A 24,448-nucleotide genomic window follows, 5' to 3' on the forward strand; every position below is an offset into this window, starting at 1 on the left:
AATACTTTCTTGCCAATAAGAAACGGATTAACAGTTAAACTGCGGCACACTGTGCACTGTCCGATAGCTGTATCATAAGCCCCTAATACTTTCCTTAAGAAACCATGGATTCTTGTGGTGGGTGAGTTTCTCTTTACCACGATTATAAAACATGCTCACGAGAAAGTAACGTCCGACAGTACAGATGGGTGTAAGGGAAAATGCGGATGCTCGGCTCCCTACCCTCCACTCGCTCCTCCTGCCCTACTCCCGAGGGAGTAACAGGGACCTGGCTCTCGTGGGGTCTTTCAGAAGTGTCCTGTGCCATCACCCCTGAGAGTACTCATCTAGTGCAGACTTAGGTCACTACACTTACCCAATATCCATTACTCCTTCCTCCTTAGCAACAGGACCTTAACTGCCACCCCAAATAAACCACTGGGGTTCTCTTCCTTCTGCATAACTACGTGTGGCCATGTCACTGAGTATTAAGCAATACGTGTAAACCTAAGTGATGTGTTGGGTTTCTAGGAGGGCTGCTTATATGGACTTAATCAGGGGAGCCTGGGTGGCTCAGTCGGTTAAGCGTCTGCCTTCAGCTCAGGTCATGATCATGGGATCGAGCCCTGCATCAGGCTCCCTGCTTAGCGGGGAATCTGCTTCTCCCTCTCCCTCTGACCCTCCCCCTGCTCGTGATCTCTCTCTGTCTCTCAAATAAATAAATAAAATCTTAAAAAAGAAAGAAAGAAAGAAAGAAAGAAAGAAAGAAAGAAAGAAAGAAAGAAAGAAAGAAAGAAAGAAAAAGAAAGAAAAAGGGACCTAATCAGTGGGAAGGGGTCCTATTTTGGCCTATCTGTCCTTACTCTTTCTAACTCCTGTAAAGACTCAAAGGCTAGTACAGATGTCCTGGACCAAGAGGGAACAAAGAGAATGGAAACCATTAGTTAGGTTGGTGGAACAGAGAGATTCCTGGGCCCCCAATAACACCAGGACACCAACATACCAGCCCTACATTGCCTACCTCCAGGCAGCACTGAGGAGGGAAAAATAAGTTTCTGTATTCAGTAAGCCACTTTTTATTTCTACTGTTACCAGTAATTGAACACAATGTCAGTTTGATACATGCACTTTTATTTTCCACACACAATGCAGATCGTGATAGAAATATTCTTGTGCAATTCAACCTTCTTCATTAATAGTCTCTTAGGCATCTTTCATTTAACAGCTCACGGGCATGGACATGATTTCCAGAAGCACTCTTCAATGAATATACCTGTATATATTACCTTCGTCAGAACTACACAAGAATATCTGTAGGATGCCATTCTTAAAACCCCTAGGTCAAATTTTCCATTTTTGACAGAAGAAATAGCCTTCCTGAAAAGCTATCCCAGTTAATACAGCTCCCAGCACAAATACTTTGACCAGCATCCAGGAGGTATTTCAATGCTTCACGTCATGCCAGTATTCTAGGGTCTGAAAATGTAGGATAAGATCTTTGTTTCATTTGGGGCTTTCATTCCGATAAGGAAAAACACATTGATGTAAGTATCTGAATAATCTGAATTTCAGAACGTGCACTTACATGTACGTTTGAGATTATATCAAAGGAAATGAGAGTTCAAGGAGGAAAGAGTCGAGAGGAACTAAATAAATGACACATTCTTGCCAAGTGAAGGCCACAGGATGTCACAGTGAGCTCATTTCACAGAGAACAGTGGCCAGAGAATGAGGGACCCCAAGGCACACGGTGGACAAGGACACGGTTCAGAAGGGGCTCTAGCATTCACGGCCACCTTTTCCTCTGAAACAGTGACAAGGGATCAGCAAAACATCGTCATCCACAAATATAAAATATTTATAGATAACATCTTATATATATTTTACACATATGTATTTATGACTTGCTTCAAAATATTCCAAGAAAGGGCACCTCAGTAGTTCAGTCAGCTAAACATCCTCCTCTTGATCTCAGCTCAGGTCTTGATCTCAGGGTCGTGAGATCGAGCCCTGCATCGAGGTCCATGCTGGGTGAGGAGCCTACTTAAAAAATAATAGTAAAAAACACAAAATAAAATATTCCACAAAAAAAAATAACTAGTGGGTATATAGCCAAAAAAAGAGATTAGCAAATGTAAATAATACTGAGGCTGAATGAGGGCACCTGTGGCGGTCCTATCAGTAGAAACTGTGCCTTTATGTAGATTTGAAAACATCTATAATAAAAAGCCTCACAAAGTTAGTATTCATTGGAAGCACGTCAAGAACGGCAGAGGAAGGAACTCTGGAAATCCACTCATCCGAAAAGCAACAAGAACACTGACAAAAATTCTCAAAGTCAACTTTTTCAGAATTCGAAAAATTAAATAAAACCCCAAGGAGCACTCATTGGAGAACAGAGTCAAGGCTCAGCAAGAAGAGCCAACTCTGTGGCCTCGGTCCCCTCCCCTTCGCTCTGGCTCTGCGGTTGCCCTGGAAACCCACAGCCTCACAGCTTCGGGAACCGTGAAAACCAGCAGCCGCGCAGCCACTGGAGGGGACACACCGTTGCCACGGCCAGCTTGAAAACTGCGTTCTCAGGTCTTCTCTTCGTAGAACCCTACTCCGCTCGCTGCACCAACAGACCTACGGCCAGGTCGCGTACAGAAAACAGAGACAAACGGCCGATGCGTCACCACACAGCTGCTGGAGCAACGTGACCGCCTGGAGCTCACAAAAGGCTCTCACTCAAGCATGAAAGGAAAAGCTGGGAAGTAGTTGCCCCTAAGAGGCTTTGATAAGCTCTGCACTATTCCGGGGACTCCACAAGGTCGCACACGCAAGAGCTGTGAGTATGCTCAGGACAGAAGCAAAAAGGGCCCCATCGCTCGTCTACAGAAGCAGGAACCGAAGGCTAAGGCAGAGCTGTAGACTGCACCGAAGGCGGCCCCCACCCACGCTCAGAGGCCCTCGGCAAAGGCTACCAGATGTACGGATTCAAAGCATTTAAGAAAACTCTGTTCAATCACTAGCTGACCACGAAGCCTAATCATCAAACATTTCACAGCCATACACAATGAAGAATGCAAACTCCACAAAATTAATGCAGGAAACTCAAACAAAACAAATACAGGTAACAGGTAAATAAAGGTAACAAAAACCGCTTGGGGAAGGGGCTACTCTGATATGACCAGCTGCCATATTATACCATTGAAAATGTCTTGTTTTCAATAAAAGAATAACAAGACAAGCTAACGGCAAAGTATGGCCCCTACATAGACACAACACACATGTGTGCATGTGTGTACACGTGCACACACACACACACACACACGTGTCAATAAAACCTGTTCCGAGGAAGGCCCAATACTGGACTTAGAGATGAAAAATTTAAATCCCTATCATAAATATGTTCAAAAAATTAAAGGAAACCATGTCACAAGAATTACATGAAAGTATGAGAACACGGTCTCACCAAAGAGAGAATATCAATAAAGAAACAGAAATTATGGAGACACAAATTCTTGAGTGGGAAAGGACAATAACTCGCAAGGAAAAAAATCACCAGAGGGGTTCGACAAGAGACTTGAACCAGCAGAAGAGAGAGGCAGCGGACCTAAAGACACATTAATTCAGATGATCCATAACAAACACAGATGAAATCTGAAAACATTATTCTAGGAAAGAAAACAGTTACAGAAGGTCACATGGTACAAGATTCTCTCTACATAAAATGTCCAGAACAGGCAATTCTATGAGGCAGAAAACAGATTCATGGTTGCCAGGAGTGGGAGGGGAGGGGAATGGAATGGGGGTGTGGGGCTGGAATTAGATAGCGATAAGCATCACACAGCTTTGTGAATAAGCTAACAACCACTGAGCTGTATACCTTAAAAGAGTGAATTTTATGGCATAGGAATTATATCTCAATACAGGTGTTATAAAAATTAATATTAAATTTATTGGTATTATAGTTTTATTTATAATCTGGGTTTTATTGTTATTTATTGCTATTTCTAATGTATTTGGGTTTTATTGTTGTGTATAAATTATATGCATGAAGTGTTTATAAACCTAGCTTTATGTTTACATACATTTAAGTAATGTTATAATTAAAATAATTTGTCAAGAGCTTGGTTTTGGTCAGTTATCTTAAAAAATCACACCCCAATTGTGGTCAGCTAACTTTTCATAGAGAAGCCCACAATCCTGAGATGATTACTAAGTTTTCTTGTTATCTCTATCAACGTTAGAGACTTTAAATTAGCATAACGAAAATTAGAAATTGTTTTGCAATAGTGGTTGTTTGGTCAGAAGAGCAAAAGTACAAATGAGCTCTCTTGGGAGATCAGTGGCATGCAAGATTATCTGAATTGGCCATAATATCCTAAAGATAATACCCTGGCACAAACAGGGCATAACAATTTAAGGAGGCCTATAACCTGAACTTTTAGGGGTAATGCCTACGACTTATCAAGCTTTTACATGAGATGATTATGGTTGCCTGATGCCAGCTTAAAGGATAACAGAATCTTGCCTCTACAACAGGGCTGGTTTTCTGTAAAGATCCACATAAAAATATTTCAGAGTCTGTGAGCCAACCTGCCTCCATGCAGCTATTCAATTCTGCCACTGTGACATGAAAGCAGTGATAGACAACATATAAGCAAACAAGCACAGCTGTTTCAATAAATCTTTATTGACAAAAACAAGTGAAGGGCCATAGTTTGCCAATCCCTGCTCTAGAATATTGTGTCTGCATCATCTAGAAGAAGAGAGGAGATGCCATCAAGCCCATATATTAGGTCTTTGCTTACTGATGTACATTTGGGCAAGGAAGGCGTGGACCTGGCTTTCATGATAAGCTAGCGGTGAAGCTACGGGGGAGCAGCTAGCCTTTACTTACCTCCAACATTTTGGCAACTATTAATATCTACCAGAAAGAGCCTACCAGCTGTACATTGCCAGGTTAATGAATCAATGTTGGTCCAGTCTGCAGAAATGCCTCATTGCTGCCTTAATGTCCTATTAATTTGATGTAGACTGTTACGACAAGTAAGTGAACTTCATATCAAAAAACAAAGAATAAAAATTAAATTTAGGTAAAAAAAAAATATATCGTAGGAGGGCACCTGAGTGGTTCAGTCATTTGAACGACTGACTCCTGATTTTAGCTCAGGTCATGATCTCAGGGTCGTAGTGTCGAGCCCCACACTGGGCACTCTGCTCTGCGTGGATTATGCTTAAGATTCTCTCTCTCCCTCTCTCACTGCCCCTCCTCCACTTCCCTCTTCCACTCTCTCTAATAATTAAATAAAATCTTTTTAAAAAAATCAAAATACATCAGAAACAAAGCACATATGAAATAAGAGCCAGGCTAACAGGGCACTGGGGGATTCTGAAGATTCAGATACCAGCTCCAGTCCAGAATCCAGAGGGCTGTCCCCACGTGTTTTAAAAAGCTAACTTGCAAAGAATTGTAATGGTTCATGGTACTGGAAAAAAGCAAAAGAGTTAATCACCCAAAACCAATTTTCTGTGGTTTTGCAATTAGCTCCCTGAGTTTCCTAATTTGATTTGAATCCATTTAATATTAAGGTCACTCGGAATTCCCCAAACCCAGGCAGCCTGAGTGCAAAGCACACCCCAGATAAGAAGTTACACTTGCAGACCCCAACACTCCCACTGATACGGTTATCCAGCCAAGGCCAATGTTGTTTATCCTTAGGGCTCAGCAGTCTAATGTAATTAAAAGGAAGAAATTAAAAGGGGGAAAACACTCATTTTATCATCCAGTACCAGTTAGGTCTTTTCCCTCATCAACCCATCCGATCTATAATGATCCTTTGACTGATGGTTATCGAAAGCTTCTGCATACAGAAGGCCTTAGGGAAGAGCTTCTCAAATTCTGGAGGTTCTTAGGCAGCCTAGGGATGCTGAGAAAAAAAATACATTGGGGCCGTGAAATCCACATTTGGAACAAGTGCTCTTGCATGGCGGTGCTGCGAGTGCTCCCATGATCACAGTTTGAGAAACACTTCCATGTGGCGGCCTGCCTCATCTGACCTGGAGCCACCACCTAACACCACTGACCTTGGGATCCGGGGGCCCATCCATGTGCTTGAGGATGAAGCCGACACATACCTACAGGTTTGCCACCAGTATCATATAAATAAATAAACCATACAGAGAGGTGAGACTTGACCAAGAAAGTAACAATCATTGAAGACCCCCTACTACCTCCCTGGCAAATCTACTGGCCCATGCTTTCTAAATCAGGCAGGCAAAGATGGCGTTCGTGCAACTACCGTGCACCTGCCATGTATCAAGCCTTGTTCAAGGTACTGGGTACCCCATTAGTGATGAACAAGGCAGACACAGCCTCTGATCACGCCACTGGCCAGGTAACAATAAAGCTGCTGCCAGCACCCTGCACATCAGCCACGGCGAGAGAACAGACATAGCTGTTTTGTTGGAACGGAGGGCTTAGAAAGCTCCCGCTGGGATATATCTTCAGCTCTTGGGTGTGAGATCCAGAAAAAACGGGGGTAAGAGGAATGCACAACGGCTCTCCACCTCAGCCCTGAATCAGTCAGTAGGCAAATCTAGGACTCAGTCACTGCATCTTAGAATTAAGAAATTAAATCATATAAATAAATTCAGGCCCGAGGAACTAAAAAGGAAAAGACCCAGGAACACTGAAAGAGGAGAGACCATTGGGGACCTCGGGACTGCCAAGAGGATGTCACAAGGTACCAGACCTCAGGCCTGGTTCCACACCCCGTGCTCCTCCCTCACCACACCCCTGCCCGAGGAAATCCAAGGATGCCTGCCCTCTGGGCCTCTGTGTGTATGCGTGTGCGTGCGCATGCACACATGTGTGCTTGTGTGTAAGAGAAAGAGACAGAAAGTGATAGGCAGGGCAGGAAAGGAATGATCCAGCAAGTGACCTAATGCAAATAGCCTGACAGAAGAAAAACTACCATAATTATAGTGGCTTTAAAAAACATTTTGCAAAGTATGTAATGGGGAACCCCTCTTGCCTTTAGCCACCTACATCTCTTCTCATCTCAACCTTACTCTCTGCTTTCCTTGCTGGGGAGGTCCTCTCTCTACCCTGGAATCCTACCAAAGAGAGTGGCCTGCTTCTGCCTGGCCAGCTATCTGTCATGTATTTCAAGTGAGAATCTGGAGGAAAACATTACATCTGATTCTAGTCCCTAAGGCTAACTGTGACGGCAAGCAAAGCGCCTACCAGTTACCAGAGGCCGTCTTCAGGGCCTGAGGTCAAGGAGGGAATGGCCCCCATCGAGAAAATAAGCTACAGCAGGCACTCCAGGATAGCAGCCCAACCTGCTCTCCTCGGGACGGTTTTTCCCTTTACACAGGGCAGTACAGTCGCCACTTGGAACTTGAGACAGTCGCAAGGCAAGCCCTGTTAAATAATCAAGTCTGGTTTTAAATGAGCAAGCCCCCCTGTTCCAGCATCTGGCTCCATCCAACACATCAAATCAAGGGGAAGATTTTCCCAAAGGCTGAGAGTTAAGCTACTTACTGACAGCTGGAAGCTTAATCACTGCTTTTCTTAGAGCATTAACTCCCACTAGCCAACGACTACACATTCTATTAGCCATGGGAATTAACATGTGTCCCAAATTCCCAAAGACATTGGCCTAATCCGAAAGGAAATCAGGCAGCGAGATTCAAGCAAATTGCCATGGAGCCCAACCTCTCCTCTCTGTGTTCTTTTAACTGGGATTTCAAATAAACACGAGTTTGACAGGATGCTTGGCTACCAGGAAACAACCACATTCCAAGAGCCCAGAGACCTTCGAGTGGTTGTCTGAGCTTCTCAGGTCCTCTGACCTCCCGGGGCCACCCAAGCCCCACGGGAATGTCCATCTATGTCTAGTGCCCCTCAGCCAAGCTCCTGGGGGCGCGCTGATCCCGTCCCTGCATACACAGACTCCCCGGCTCGATCCCAGAATGCCAAACCTCGGAATGGAAACTCGGAAGGAGTTTCCACATTCCTCAGCGCCGTCAACTTACCACCACCTTTGTAGCAAACATGTACTTGTCTCGAAGCTGAAAGTCCTTCACTTCCTCCAGGATCACTTCCTGGTTCTCCAGGGACTGGAAGAAGTCCGTACTTCGGAAAACCGTGGAGTAGCCAGAGGGTTCGTGCCTTTCCACGTAGATGGTGTTTGGCTTGTCATAGGGATCGATGCCCCTAGAGGAAAGAGAGCGGCTGCTATCATCGCCCTGTTTAACCACTGGGGACATGGGGATTCCGCCGTGCAGACAGCCAGCTGGGATTGAGGGACACGATGGTGGGATCTACAAATGATATGCTCTCCGCCACACACAGAGCCCTTTGGTTGCTCCTTGGCTCGGTGGAGAGGGAAAGGGATTGCCACCTATCAAGTTTTGATGTTGTTACTGCTCTCTTCAAAGCGCCCTGGGTGTCACTCAAGGCAAGTGACACCTTGCCCTGCTTGAGATGAGCAAAAAGAAGGAAAAGTAAAAGGCGGGGTGTTTTGGAATCAATAAGCAAGGGACTGCTTGAGGCTGTCAGTGAGTTTCTGGCTTCAAGTAACAAAGCTCAGAGAACGAAGGAGTGTGTTTTCCCAGGGCCGTACGCTCTCAGAACAGCTCTAGAAGAAACCACATGGGGAACCAGTGAGCCTGATCTTGCTAACAGGCCCTACCCTTTCTGTCTGTCCGTCCTGTGCCACTGTCGCCGATCTGTGCAATCAGGAGTCATCCTATCAGTGCAAGGTCATGTTCTGCGAGGCTCCTTTGCAAACTCTTTCTCACGTGTACTGATCTCCCTGATGTCCTTCAGAACCTCAGAGCTCATTGCTCCCCCGCTCCCCGTGCTCAGTCAACAGAGCACCTCTCTGCAGAGATGCCCCCTTCCCCTCCCCACATACGTATGTTCTGACCTGCGTGTGGAAATCCTACTCTTCTGAGGTCAAGTTCAAGGCCCCTCTTCCAGAAGCCCTCCCCCAAAGCTCGCTTCTCCCAATACCCACAGTGTACCTGCACAGTGTTTAATTTCAAGCCTTACGCATTAATGTCATGTGAGTTTCAAACAAAGGCAGAAAACTGCTCTGGGTGGGTGGATTTTGGAATCACTCTTGTGACTTTATACAATGGTGCTTCTTATTCACTGTGCTCTATTGCTCACCATAACGTGTCTGAGCTTCCTAGACAGAGTACAGGTGTTTTAAAGGCCAGGTCTTATATTTTTTTGTCCTACAGGGCTCCCAGCTGAACTGAGTGTTGCCGCACTGAATCCATGGACCACAAAGGCTATTCCAAACCGAAAACTGCAAGGCTGACTTGATCAAACTCCCTCGAGAAGAATCTCAGAACTGGAGTTTCCCCCAAATAAGGGCCCCAACAACAGCTGGGAGGACTAATCTTCAGGTTTCCTAATGCTCAACATGATACCAGGCCAGGCAGACCATTCAGCACATGGCGAAAATCAGGAGGAGAGCCTCAGAGCGAGGATGCAGGGATGACCCAAGGAAAGGCAGGACTCGCTTCTGTACCTGTCTTTGCACAGTGCCATGTGCATGATGGCTCTAGGGGTAATGAAGGCTCGGATATAAAATTCCTTCAAAGATATACTGTCAAGAGCACGGGAAGGAAGGATGGGAGGGGGGGAGGGAAAGGGAGGAAGGAAGGGGGAGATAAATAGAAAACCAAAAGACATGACTTTGGCCCCACAATCTGGAGTCTTAGCAGGGCACTGGAGACGCCAGCAGCCTGGGTCCCAGTGCGGGAGACAACAGCTCATCATCAGACACTCTGTGTGCGTATGTGTGGGGGTGGTGGCATGTTCTCTTCTTTTCCACAATTAGAAGTACTGATTAAAGTACTTCCTCTACCCTAGAGGATATGCAAATTAAAACAAAGCTGCTGGATATTTTTAAAAAGGCAGAGAGGAAGGGACCTTCACTCAGATAATTTTGAGACTGAGCTCACCTCTGTTATTCTTTTCCTAAACAAAAGCAGCATCTAGAGAGAGAAAGAGCTGTGACTTTTTCCCCAACTCTCTTCCGTGATCCCTGTGTGGCCCTCCCGTTTCTGAGAGCCGCTCTGCCTCCAAGCTCTGTCCCTCTGCCATCGCTAGCCTTCCACTACCTTCTGTTCCCTTTGCCCTCATTCGAAAATTCCAAGCCTTGCTCCATCTCTGAGCACAGTCACCAGTCCTCACCTGGCCTCACCTACAACCCTTCAATGATGCTCCACGGGGCATCCCTGAGTCCCTCCCCCACTGCCCTTCCATCGTCCCGTCTTGCCAATCTCCAGCTCTGGATTCCATAGATCCCTGGTTTTCCAAACTGCTGTGGCTCCCAGGCTGCCCTGCATGATTGAATAAATGTACGCCATTATTCTCAGAGGCACACTCTCCCTTATTATGGGAAATCCTAGGGGAAAATCCTCCAAATGGCCTGAAATGCCCTGACACCAGACATGCAATTATGTAAAATAAGATAGGCCAGTCCTTTCCCCTGAGATATCTGCATATGTGCATGGAGGCAAAAGGTACAACATACAAATTCCCAAACATGATGTTCCTTTACTCCGTCAGCCTGCTAGTGTGCCCTCTTAATATACGGTTACATAAGCAGATAAAAGGGCAGTTTGTCCCCTTACAACACAAGTAAAGCAAAAAGAAGTTCTAATGGTATTCCTCGAGTAGAGGTTACACTTGGATAAGACTGTAGTCATAATTTCACTAAACACCACAACCTCTGCCCAAGGAAAAGAACACAAGGGTCAGAAACGGCTGCCCTCTTTGAAAAGGAAGTCCTATGGGGTCTGAAGATGCTCAGCTGTTGGACCCCGCCCTGGGCTCCCTCCACCTTCACTGTCCCCACTCACCAAGGAAGCAATACCAACTCAAACACATTCTTCTGCAAACAGATTGCTAAAAGCAGCACAGACCGTATGTACCACTGCATTTAATGAGGACCAAAAACCACATGGAAACCTCAAAACACAAATGCTAAACTGAGAATTATAAACGAACCTACACGTGTGATATTTCATGTCACAAACTCCTAACCTCAAATATACAAAGAGCTCCTGGAAATCAATAAAAAGACTAACCGTTCAACAGAAAAAGGGCTGAGCACATGAAAAGACATGTCATAAAAACAGAAATAAAAGTGATGCTTAAGCAGTTAAAAGATGTTCAAACTTATTCATAAGAAGAAAAATTCAAACGAAGACGATACTGAGATACTACATCTTCCCCAACACATTGGTTGTGGAGAGAGGCACAGTTCTATGTTACTGAGATGAGAGCAAAATTTGACACTTTCCATAGATTTGGCAAACTCTACCAAAGTTACAACTTCAGTGCTTTATTCACTGGGGATGTATCAGTGCACAAAACTGACCAAAGCCCCGGCCTTTGTGGAGCTTCTTCTATCAAAAAGAGAAAGACAAATAATAACCCTAATAATCTCATATTAGAATGTGGTAAGTGTGGGGGCGCCTGGGTGGCACAGCGGTTAAGCGTCTGCCTTCGGCTCAGGGCGTGATCCCGGCATTATGGGATCGAGTCCCGCATCAGGCTCCTCCGCTATGAGCCTGCTTCTTCCTCTCCCACTCCCGCTGCTTGTGTTCCCTCTCTCGCTGGCTGTCTCTATCTCTGTCAAATAAATAAATAAAATCTTTAAAAAAAAAAAAAAAAAGAATGTGGTAAGTGTGATACAAAAAAAGAACAAATCGGGGCACAGGAAATGACAGGGGAGCAGTTGCAATTTTAATAGGATCCTTAGCATAGGCCTCATTTAGAAAGTGTTATTTGAGCAGACTTGAATGAGGTAAGCAATAAGTATATCTTGAAGAAGAGCAGTCTAGGCAGGGGAAAAAGCAAGTGCAAAGGCCCTGTGGTAAGAATGTCCTTGGCATTAATCTGAGAGAAGTGATGGTGCATATTAAAGCATTCAAAGCAGAGAGAGGAATAACATGATCTGACCTGTTTTTAGGAAGATCAACCCAGCCATGTACTGAGAACTAACTGCAGAAGGACAGGAGTAGTAGTGGAAAGACCAGGTGGTGGCTGGTGACACTGAGTGACAGTGGTGGCTTGGAGTAAAGTCATAGCTGAGCAGTAGATTCTGGATATAAACCGAAGGCAGAGACAGCAGGATTTCCTGACAGGTGTAATGTGAAGCATGAAACAAACATGAAATCAGTGATGACTCCAAGTTCTTGGCCTGAGCAACCAGAAAGAGAAATGGGGAAGATCCCAGGGGAAGCTGACTGAGGGCGATGAAGGTCAAGGGTCAACGTGGGAGGAATCCAGTTTACTGAGTGTGAAGGGGTTGAGTGACCCGCTGACCCAGCACGTCCGCCCCTGAAAATCTGTTCTGCACGTTAGCCCACACGCGAACAACCGCACCTGCTCGAGATTACATACTGCCTCCTATAACAGCGAAAGACCAGAAGCAAATACGACTAGAAACAACTGTACTTCTTCAAGTCCAGCCCTGTTGATTTCTCTCTCCTTCTCAAAGCCCAACAGGGGCTCCTTGCTGCTTTCAGAATTCAGTCCAGATTCCTTTAGCAAGCACTGCAGATTCGGACACCAACGTCCCTTCTCAAACTTCACCCAACACACTGTCCAGAAGTGAGACTCCGTGTTCTCCACCCAAGTGCCACAGTGTCCTGTCTCTGCCTTTGGCCACTCTCTGTCCGGAATCCCCGCCCTGCACACCTCCCGGCCCCTCCTGCTACCTCCGGCCTCTGGTGCACATCCTAGCTCAAAGGGAACCTCCTCCATGGAGCTGTCTGGGATCCTCCCACCCTAACCCCCTCTGGCTTCTCCCGCTACATCCGTGACTTCTGAGCACGTTCCATGATGTGTTATGTGCACAAAATGTCTTTTCTTATCTCCTGAGCTGCAGTCTCCTTAATAACTATATCCATAAATTATTCAACGTCTTCTACCCTAAAGCATCTAGAATGTTTTATATTCAGCAGGCATCCAAAAAAAATACGTTATGAATGAACACGTGAATGAACGTTATACAGAGAAAAATCCCCACGTCTGTTATCATGCTCCAAGAGTGAAGGTCTTTAGAAATTCTAATCCATGCAAGTGCTTCCCATTCCCCTGGGTTCCCTGATGGATTGGAAAATGCAAAAGCTCCATCACTTCTCTCACAAATAACCTTCTTTCTCATCTCCCACCGCCCCGCACGGTGAGCGTGTTGTACTCGAAGCCCTAATTCCCAGGTCTGGAACGTGCCTTTCCAGAACCACAGGCTCCACACTTCAGGTGAGGCAGGTCTGTCCTCCATGAAGGAGCTGGAACTGAAGAAAGGTGATTATGCAATTCAGCCTTTCGGGGGGATGACTTACCAAGAAAAGGACTTCACGTGTTCCTGAATCAGGATCCAGGTCTGACCAAAATCGTCGGACTTCCATAGCTGCAAAGACCAGAAGGGCAAGAAGGGATCAACACGCAAGAGGCAGGGACGCCCGAGGGGCTCAGTTAAGCACCTGCCTTCAGCTCAGGTCATGATCCCAGGGTTCTGGGATCGAATCCCACACGGGGCTCCCTGCTCAGCGGGGAGCCGGTTTCTCTCTCTGCCTGCCACTCCCCCTGCTTGTGTGTGTACTCTCTCTCTCTGACAAATAAATAAATAAAATCTTAAAAAAAAAAAAAAAAAAAGAAGCAAGAGGCAGGCATAACCTGAACAGCACGGCCATCAGGCCCCATCATAAATAACGTGCGGTCTGGGAAGACAGGCCCAGAGATGAGCAAGGCCAGCTTGGTTACTCCAAATGCGAACGAGAGGGGGAGGGAAGGCGAGATCTGCACCGTCACATTCCTCTCCGCAGTTATTAAGGCCTCCAGAACTACAAGGAAAAATGACTGGGGATTGTCTTCCATTTACGGATCATCAGAAATTACAGTTTACTCAACACTAGCCATCAGGGAGAGTAAAAACAAAGGATTACACTCTGTACCTTCTCGCTTGGGAAACCGTGTCCTTAAAAACACATAATGGGCCCGGTGATTAAAGGCGAACAGAGGGGATGCTGGCTAAGTGCAGAGGCAAAGAGCATCAAGGGGAACCACTTGAATACAAACAATACGGGCAGGATTGATGACCTTGCTGGTCTTTGCCAAAGTCCCCCGAACTTCCAAACACAGCACCCGAGCGTTCCTCTGGCCCTAGTGACCACATAGGAAGAAGGAGAAGACTAAAAATAACGTTAACCCACCTACACTGGTAAACTGACCCAGCCCGTACTTAGGTTACTCCCTAAGGCAAGGGAAGGTAAACAGATCATGTTTTGGTTAAACAATCTTCAAAGAAAAAGAAATGTTCCAAGGTTCCTATGAGCCAAGCCATTCAAAAGTCATCAAGAATCCAATCCTACAGGGTCTATTGGTCTCATGGGATTATACCAGACTGATAGTCTACATTTGGCAAGTTTCAACCTTGAGATATAAATCCTACGTGGGCTCTCTCCCCATCTCACTCTCCTTCAAATCCAGATTTAAGGAGAAAAATACACACATTTATATTATAGGTGCACACACGCGTGCAGGAAAAAAAATTAAAGTTAATGGTAATTTCAAATAAATGATACGAAAGCAGCGTGTTTAAGGTGGAGGCTGGGAAAGGTAGAACAGAAATTCAAGAAGAGGTCCCCGCAGAGCTCAGACTCCAGACTTCTTTAGCTGGCTCTGTCTGATTAATTTCCAGAGCTTCGATGTACCCCCGGAACCCACAAAGGAGCATCGACACTGACAAGGGCATGATGTTTGGCTACGAGGGCCAGCGGAGCGCTTGGCATTGCCCCCTGGCTGGGAGGCAGACGGAGGGCGCCAGGGAGATACAGTTTTCCTCAGCCATGGGACATCAACTAGTACAAAGGCTAAGCTTGGGAAAGGAGGAGGGAGGGGTCGGGGGAGGTCACTCAGAGGACACACAACCCCCTGGGGCAGGACAGAAAACCGGAGAAGCCCCACCTGACTGTGTTCCAGAAGCTCCCTTACCTGCTTGTTGGGGTGAGACCTGTCAAAACCCAGGAGAAGGTTGGAGGCCTTGCTGTGCAGGAGGAGATCGGCGGCCCGGAACGGGATGGAAAAGCCCTGGATAGTGTTGCAGAGGTCAAACGTGATCCAGAGGTACTGGGCGTAAGCGTCCGCAAAGATGTACTGTGGGAGAGAAGAGGCGAGCTCAGAGCGGGCCGGCCAGGGCCGCCCAACACCCCGCCCCCAGGAGTCCCGGCAGTGGGTGCAGGGCCGGGGACCTGCGGGACCCCCCACGCGGCTTCCTCCCCATCTCCCGGCTGGGAGGAAACGCTGGTGCACATCAAGCAAGGCTCAGGGAAGGAAGGGGTACAGGACAGGCTCTCCTTTCACCAGGTAACCAAGCTAGTCAAGCCTATTTTTTTTCTTTGAACGGACCTGGCCGTTCTCACCCTCTGGCAAGTCACTCAGGCACCATCAGAGGGCGGCTGGGACCCAGGCCTGCTCTTCAGACCGGCTGCACACAGGTGAGCCTGTTTCCCTCCCTCCATCCTCTGAGCAGCTACAGATGTGTCTTCCCAGGGAAACCCCGATGATCACACCCATCTAAGAGGATTAGCTCCTCCTTCCGGCCACTGGGCCAGGGGACAGGGCAGCTCTGGGACCAAGCTGCCCATGGGGCTGGCCGCCTCACTCTGGGACACGGCAGGAAGAGCTCTGGCAAGCAGGGCCTTCACCTGATGTAGCCCTGCCCAGGTGAGTGGCTCTGAACACGGGGGAATGCAGTGTGACTGCCAGCCTAGAGAGTTCTCCAGGAGAAAGGACCAAGGCAATTCAACTTCACAAATGTGTGCTGAATATTCCCCATGGACCAGATGCTGCAGGTACCATGGTGAAAACGCAGAATCCTTGCAGTCTCGTGTGGGAGAAAAACAGACGTGATCGTGGGTGACTATAACTCAAGGGAAAATGAGATTCAGTGGGGAACCACGGACAGAGTCCTGTGAAAGCACGCAGTCCAGACAAGTTCCAGTTTGGGAGATCAGAAGTGACTCCAGGGAAGATCTGGCCCTCGAAGGGCAGGCAAGACTTCCAGAGGCAAAGAACATCCCGAGCTGAGGGCAGTTTGAGTTTGGGAACACACGGGAAAAAAAAGTAGAGCACGGACTTGAGGACGGCCGGGAGGGCCTGCAGGAAACGTCTACAGAGCACAGATGGTGGCAGGCCTGGAACGGACACGAGAGATGGGAAGGGCAGCCCCTGCTCCCAGCAGGCCGAGGGTGGCTCAGCGGCTCACCGTGAACCAGAGCAAGGGGTACCCAGCTCCAAGCGCCAGCCAGTCCCTGAAACCCCAGAAATTAACAATCCAAAAGAATCCGTCTCAGCCACACTTCCCCTCATCGACTGCATCTGACCCAGATCGATCTTCTGCTCAGAATCCTTTCGGCACGAGCAGCTTAGGCATGTCCTAAGACTCTGTGCTGGTCTGCACGCTGCGTTCATGTGTTTTCGCTCCTTCGCCTCTGGCTTTTCCCTCCCCGATCCCCAGGAGCGCATTCTACGTGTTCTTTCTCTCGTGTTTCTTCCACGACATCTGATAGAGTACTCCAAACTCCGTAGGAGCCTCATTAAATCTAACCGTACAGGCGAGCGAATATTGTGAAAGCACAAATGACCACAAGCAAAGGTAATGTTGTAAAAACAATTATGATCCTAAGGGGACCATCATCATTCGGGGCATAAAAGGCGTTCCCTAGAAATGACGGAGCCCATCTTCCTGCTCCGAAACCGTCTCGGTTACTAGGGAACGGAGTGCTCTCAGTTTAGAAAGATTTCTCCAGAAATCTATTCCATGGTTTCTAGGGGTTTCACATTTGAAGATCTAAAAATCATGTAGCCGGTTATAGACTGTGATTATCTGTCGTTCATAATAATAGCTCAACGTGTCCAGAACAGGGGCGCCTGGTTGGCTCAGACAGTGGAGCCGGCGACTCTTGATCTTGGGGTCGTGAGTTCGAGCCCCACATTAGGTGCAGAGTTTATTAAAAAAAAGAAACGTGTTAATAACACTCAGTGTGTGCCAGGAGCTGAGCAGACAAGTTGTGCGTGCCTTAGCTCACGCTCATCCTTAGTGCATTTCATCCTTCCGGTACTCACAGCCAGGCAGCCTTTAGACAGGCTGTTATCCTCCTTTACTGACAAGGACACCAAGGCGTAGAGAGGTTAACCGGCCAAGGTGAGCCAGGACGCAGCATCGACAGCCGTGTCTGGCCGGTTCAGAGCCCACCACTTCACCGTCCACCAAATCCTTTCTTCTCTTCCTCCAACAAAGAGGCAGAACTTCCTGGATTTCATGCCTAGATCTCACCCTGTGCCCCCGGGGCTCATCCACGTGCCTTCTCTCTCCCTCAAGCTTGTAGCAGCAGCTCCCTTCCCCGGCCTTGGGCGATACCGTCTCATGCCAAGCCTCCAAGCCTCACACCTGACCACCTTGTCCTTGGCTCTCCTCCGGCTCCTTCTTCACCTTCATCCGCTCCCCACCCTCACATCTCCTCATCGCTCTGCCGTCCTCTGCGGCTAACCCCCACACGGCTTCAACTACCGCCACTGAGATCAGGCATGTCAGGTCTTGTAATCTACAGTCTGACCCTGACTTCTGACCTCCCCAGCATCTCCCCTCTGATGTGCCGAGATACTTCGCTATGTCCAGAACCGCGTCCTCCGACACCGTCCCGCCGCGTCCCAAGCTCTCCGAGTGCTACACCTGCTCCCTGCCTGAGTCCTCACGATGAGAGCTGGGATTTCGCTCCACAGCCTTGCCTCGGCCCCACTCCCCAGCAGCCGCCCACCCAGTTATGTTTCCCTCTTCATAATCTCTGCTCTCCTTTGTATCCCCAGTGCTACCAATGTGGCCCACTCCCTACTAGAGCCCATGAGCAAATTGGGACCGGGCGCTGGGCTCTTTAGACCCCCTTGTGTCTTCCCGGGCTTGGCAGGGTGTGAAATATTCAGAGGGCGATACGAAGTTCGGCTGAGGAACCGGCAACGTCATGCCTATATTACCACGACCCCCCACCATGACTTCCTAACCCTTCTCTAATCTTTCCCCTTTCCAATCCATCCTGCCTCTTGCCAGGACATGCATTTCCCTAAAAGACTCTATTTACAGCGAGTCCCCTACTCAAAGATCCTTTCATGGCTCCCCACAGTCCTTGAGGCAAAAAGCAAACTCCTCCATCTTCAGCTGGGGGGGCCTGCCTGGTATCTCGAAGCACCCCCACGCCAACCCTCCACCCCTGAGAAGGGAGTCTCCCTACTGCCTACACAGAAATCACAGACTGGCACCTTGACGTCTCTGCCCAGGGCCTTCTCCCCCTCGAGGACTCCCCCCAACTCTGCTCAGCTACTGGAATCACGCCCGTCCTTGAAGCTCCATCACCAACCCCAAGTACCCCGTGAAGCCTTTGCTCCTCTGACCCGAACTCACTTAAGCCCCAGCCCCACCCACCTGTGGCTTCCCGTCAACACTGAGGCACAGCTGTGATGTAACCGTACCACACGAGCATGGGACAGGAAGTACAGCATGTCCCACTCTGCCTTGAGGTCCCTATCTCCTCACGGCCAACCCCACAGATTTGCCAGCAGAGCCGACCTACCAGGTGCTTCCTAGACTGTGCGATTTCAGAAGTGTCCTCTGACACCCCCACCTTTCCCACCCTGTTTGCAATCACTGAATGTTCAGCTTTGGGCTTAAAATGATGTTTCCTCTTAAAATACAAATACCTCTAGAAACATAAAATTAACTACAGAATGCACCTCCATGTTGGCATAAGTGACTCTCTCCAGGTCTCAGTGGTGGAACCAGGAGCACGACGACAGGAGGAAGGGCAGAGGAAGCAACGAAGCAACATATGTCCAGGAGGTGAAAATGAAGGGAAAGAGAGAGAGGCCCACCTCTCCAGGCTGGGAAGCCTAGCTGCACACTCTGGGACCTTCTGGAAGGAGCCCCAGACGTACTGCATGGCTGACCTCGGGTGCGCCGTGGGGCCAGCAGCACTGCCAGGTGGCCAAGGCTGTGCACTGCTTTAGGGAGGCAGCACGCAAGGCCGAGAAGAAGGAAGTGAGGGCTGGCGGCAGGTGCAAAAATAGACCCAAACCCTCACATGACCCTGCAGCCACTCCATCTCCATCACAAACCAAAACCACCGGAGCAGAGCTTGCTTGCCTAACCAGCACTTCCCTTCCCCTTCCACAGGCGCACACGCCCCCTCAGACTTCCACGTGGCCCTCGCGTGACATCCTCACCTTTCCAAGCCACCGTCCACGGTCATTTCAACCATTTCAAACCCCGCTCCCTGACAGCACCCCTCACGTCTTCACACGGGGGATGTGCCTGGGCCCAGCACCCTGGTGGTGTTGACAGCAAGGCACCTAGCCTGTGTGATTTTTCTCAGGAAGTGGAAGGTCTGGTGAGGCAATTTGCCTGCCAAGGGACAAAGGCAAAAGTCACAGAAGTAACTGGCACAGTAAGAGTCACAGCTTCCTCCCTGAGAAGTTGGGGAGAGGTAACGACCTTCTTTGGGGAACTAGAAACTCAGCAGCGAATGCTGCATCTCTAACCCCACTCAGTCTGCTCCAGGCCCCTGCTCCACCTGTCGCTAGGTTTTCCAAGAGGGCGGCTCCTCTTCCAGCTCCCCACCAATTCCCAAGTATGTCCATCTCTCTGGTGAGAAGCCCAACATGCCCCACCTCCCACATAGGGAGGGCCCAGGCTGCAGGTATGCCCTGCCCCTGCAGTACCCCAAACTCCTTGACGACCACCCCTGACGTTCTCTTCTAGCCCCGGCGCCCTGGTCCCTGTCCTGCTCCTTCTCCTGACCTAATGCTCCAAAAGCCCCTCTGCCCCTGCGCCAAACGTGCTCTGGAAGCCCAGACCATCATCTTTCCTGTCTTCTGACTACTCAGACATGCGTGTGGGCCTAGCAGCTGCTCACCACAACCCACGACAAGCAGGAAGGAAGTTGGGACCTGCTTGCAGACATCTGTGCCCTTGTGGTAGGGGTGAGGAGGGGGCAGATGGAGCTGAAAAAGAAGATTCCAGAGGGACCCCAGGGTGGTTCCAAGGCCACAACTGCAGTAAGAGTTAGCTCTGGGGCTATGAATAAAGATAATGATAATAACAATCGACAGTATATCCTGACAAGGTGAGGAACCTGAGTGTTATTTGCTTCCTGGAAGGCAGGGGGCATACAGCTCTATCCAGGGGGGATGTGGCACAGCCAGCAACCTGGACCCTGGGGCAGGGATCCTCACCTCTCAGAAGCCAAGAGCAAAGCAGGCAGCAGGGCCCACCTAACTCTGGGTGCCCCAAGGCCCGGACCTGCCCAACCAAGTGCAGTGGGAGGAGTGGCTGCAGAGAGCTGGAAATCTTGTCTCCAGAGCCAAGTCCCTCCAACACCTTTTCCTTGCTTTTCATCATGGAGCAAGTTAGGTAAGGGAGCTGTTCCTGACTGCTGCTCCACTCTCAGAGCATCAGGCAGGGCGAATATTAGCCAGTATATGCCCGTAGGAGCTATTCTAGTTTAAAAAAAAAAATTTTTTTTTTCTATACCCATTAGTAAATAACTGCTTCCTTGAAACCCAAGACAGGCCCCTCCTAAGCACCAGTGGCCTGGCCCCTTCCCCAGGGCCTGTCCACCATCCAGCAAGTAAAAGGTTAATGCCTGGCCAGGCAGGGTGGCCTTCAGGACCCAGCTCCCTCCAGGCTGGCTCTGTTCCGATTGGCCAGTGCCACTTCAGTGGCTAAATATTTTGAATACAGGCAACCCGAGAAGCCAGTGTTGGGGGGGGCACCTGGCCAGAGGACCCTGTGGGTCTCGTTCATTTCTGGATAAACAAAGGCAGCAGCTACCCTGACCTCAGAGCTTCCTGAGCAAACTTAGGGGCAGTCATCCTGCCTCTGGAAACAAGCTAGGGCTCCCCAGAGTGGGGAAGAAAGCAATCAGATACAACTCTCCAAGCTACAGCGACCTAACCGTGCCTAACCGTGCCGGCTGCCTGATTCCTGCCCTTCCGTCCTCCCCCTCCCCCTCTCTGGGGGCCCAGGGCAATCTCAAATCAATGCTTCCTCCATATCCAACTGCCAGGTTCTGCTGCAGAAACACAGCCCAGGGCCAGCCAGCTGGGAAAACAAATCCAGAGGCACAGCAGTATGTGCCGCCTTGCCTTGGTGGTCTTTTCTAGACCGGTACAGGTGGGACGGAGGGGGGTGCACACGCACACCCACACGCACTGGTGACACTGACCAAACCAAGCATTCGGCAAGCATTCTGCAAGATCTGCCTCAGACGGGTGGTGAAAGTCCCTGTAAACCCAGGTAACACTGTTGCCACCTGTGAGATGGGCAGTTCACTCGTTGGCAGATTTTCTTTCTGCCCGTTAGCCTGACACTGTTCGTTCAGAAATCCTGCCTGGCCAGTACCTGGCCGGCCTGATTCTGCACAGTTTCACCCTGACACCTGTGTTCTGCCAAACTCCCCGGTGAGCGGAAAAACAGGCCCTGGCTACGGGTCACGCTGTCGAGATGACGACAAGGCGCACATTCTCCCAGCACCTCCCCCGCCCACCCCCCCCCCACCCGCTTTAGCATGGCAGTGGTCCCGGAATTCAGCCCCATGAAGTCACAACGGGCGGGACAGCCCTTCCTTACACGCTTGTTGTCTGCAGGGCTGTGGTAGAACTGGGCGATCACCGCTTCACTGCTGTTTCCCACGCCGAAGCTCAATTTCTCCGAAATTCTCTTGAATGATTTTCCATAGTCGTAAGACACGTACACCTGGATCAGGGAGAAGGAGAGGACAGAGAAGAGCTGGTGAAAGAGGTGGCCGAGACAGACCTCTCCCTTTGCCCCCACCTGCCAACTTCCAGCCCTGGGTCCCGCGAGGCGTTCCCGATAGCTCCCTGGTGTCAGGACGCGACAGACGTGACGAGATGACGCACCAAGGAGAAGCAGGGCAACTCTCCGTCCACGCCCCAAGCGTGTGGGGGCAGGAGGCATGGAAGCACCGCAGGCCCTTGCTGCCCGCAATACAGAGGCTCTTTTCTGAGGCCAACTCCCGTCCCTGCAGGGGAGGGGTTGGGGGGACCCACGGATGGAAGCAATGATGACCTCCTCCCCACGGCCGGGTTAAATGTCTAACAAATTACATCCAGAGGCAGACAGAATGTGGTTGTCTGAGGGGGAGGGACCGGGAACTTGTTTTGCCATCTGCGAAAATGTCCCAAAAGGTCATCTAATTCTTCAGCCTTCTTCTAGGAAGTTCTGTTCCTACAGCACAGCAGAGGATAAAAAAAGAAAACCCTCCCAGGACTCCACAGAGAAGCCCAAGATGAGAAAGGAAGTGTTGAGTGATTCAATACGCACGTTTGAATGTATAGGGACCCCCCCCCCGCCCCAGCACTCACGCTTGCTGATGCCACCACCCCGGAGGGAACGGCCACGGGAGCTGGGCACGCACCAGCACGACTGACTGCTTTCCTGCTTGCGGGGCTCCGGCTACCCGGAAACCACGACAGTAAAACATTCAAGGAACTGTCATTCACGGAGACTTCCGAGCTGCCAGATACCGTACCACCCTTTCCGTGTGAAAGAGCTCGGGGAGCTCTCCCCACAGCCCTGCATGGCAAATGCAGTTATCAAAATCACTTTACAGACAAGGCAGCAGGGGCTTAGGGGATTAGTTTCTTGCCAAAGTAACAGAGAAGGTAAGTAGCAGCGTGGAAATGTGATCCAGGCTGCCTGCCTCCAAAGCCAGAAATCCCAAAGCCATCACACCTTAGGTCGTGGATGGTGGGATAAAGCCATCAGGTATTTTGCGGCCAGACTTGGTACCTAGGCAATGTGAAATTAACATAATCAGAGGATTAAAGACAAGCCTAATAGGTGAGTAGAATATTAATAATACTTATTAGGATCGAGGTAAGTTCTAAAGGAAAATGATAGGTGAATTCCAACAAGAACGGGAACAGCCGCGCTAATCCCAGGAAAGGTACTGCCGTCAGTGCACGCTGATGCGACAGCCAGCACATTTCAAGGGTCTGTCATGAGCCAGGCGCTCTGCTAAGTGCCAGATATACAAAGACATGGCCTTTACACACATTGTAAACATACAAATGTTTGTAAACAATAACCCTTGTAAACAATGAACTCCACAAGGCAGGTACAAAGGGAACCGAGAACACACACAGGGCATTAATATTTATTAGATGTCAAGGTTAGAAGCGCACAGATAGAGCCTCTGCCAATATCTGGGCCACAGCAGAAGAGACCCCATTACGAACACTCATGCTTACAACACAGCGTGTGTCCCCAGCTGCCAAGCTCACAGTGAGGGGCTGCCATAAAAGCGGCCTCAGAAACACGGCAGGCTGAAAAGCTCACAGAGGGTTTGAGTGGGTAAAAAGACAAAGTGGTACCTTCTCACTTCCATTCTCCTGGCCCAGGATGGACGCTGAGAGTCCCTGTTAGGGTCAGATGTCACATGTACTGAACTAATGGCTTCTCAGAAAGCGACTCGGCCCCCTCCAGCTCCAACGTCCCCGAAACTGATAATCCGCTATGAGTTACCTCCTCAGAACAGATGTGATAATAAGTCGTATTAGGATAGCATTTTTCAGTAGACACTATCGCTCTCCACCTTTAAAAATTCTGTAGGTCAGCCTCACTTTTGCCTCCCTCGGTGTCCCTAGAACATCACACGTACTCAGTAAAGATTTCTGGAATTAAACATCATTAGAAACCACAGAGTGAGGTAAATGACTGTGTCCCACAAATGAATAAAAGAGGGTGACATGAATGAATCAGTGAGTGAATGAAGAATTATTTCCATGTAAGAGATGACAAAAACCAAGACTCGGAGATGTTAATGACCAACCCAAGGTCACACAGCTAGGAGGTGACAAAACGTAATGGGTTCCCTCCAGTCCCTGGTCCAGTTGTCTTTCCACTCTTGCAAGTTACCCTCCTAGGAGAATGCTCTCTGCTACAGCCACATGTTGCCCTGTTAAAGGGGAAGATCTTACACTGAGTGGAAAGGAAAGAAGCGTTGAAATGTACAGAACCCATCTCCTTATCCGGCCCTGTTCGGAGTCCTTCACACCAGTGCTTCTCAAAACGGTACTATGCCTACAAGTCCCCCAGCACAACATGGGTCACGATGCACTCTGATCAAGGAAATCCAGAGTAGAACTTGGGATTCCGCCTTTCTAACCAGCTCCCAGAAAACACCCCTGGCAGCTGGTCCACAGACCGCACTTTGGGAAGCAAGGTTTTACAAGCACTATCTCACGGACAGATGAGAAGCCCAGCAGAAGGTTAATGACTTGGCTCAACATCAGACTGCTAACGAACGGCAGAGCCAGGATTCAACCCCAGGCATTTCAGAGCCAGAGCGCCGTGAGACATCAGCCCCACGG

General features: G+C 49.1%; 1 protein-coding gene across 1 annotated transcript in view; it reads right to left on the reverse strand.

Annotated features, from left to right (window-relative positions):
* The window catches only part of SORL1 (sortilin related receptor 1), a 152,029-nt gene that overhangs the window by 108,842 nt on the left and 18,739 nt on the right, over nt 1–24,448 (reverse strand). The window contains exons 3-6 of the mRNA XM_045797999.2: nt 21,684–21,809; nt 14,999–15,160; nt 13,348–13,415; nt 8,008–8,188 (exon numbers count right to left, since the gene is read on the reverse strand). Coding sequence (XP_045653955.1) covers nt 8,008–8,188; nt 13,348–13,415; nt 14,999–15,160; nt 21,684–21,809 — 537 coding nt within the window. The remainder of the gene's footprint in view (nt 1–8,007; nt 8,189–13,347; nt 13,416–14,998; nt 15,161–21,683; nt 21,810–24,448) is intronic.

This window comes from Ursus americanus, chromosome 16 (assembly GCF_024610735.1).
Source record: "Ursus americanus isolate L20-20 chromosome 16, mUrsAme1.1.p, whole genome shotgun sequence".
Taxonomy (NCBI): Eukaryota; Metazoa; Chordata; class Mammalia; order Carnivora; family Ursidae; genus Ursus; species Ursus americanus.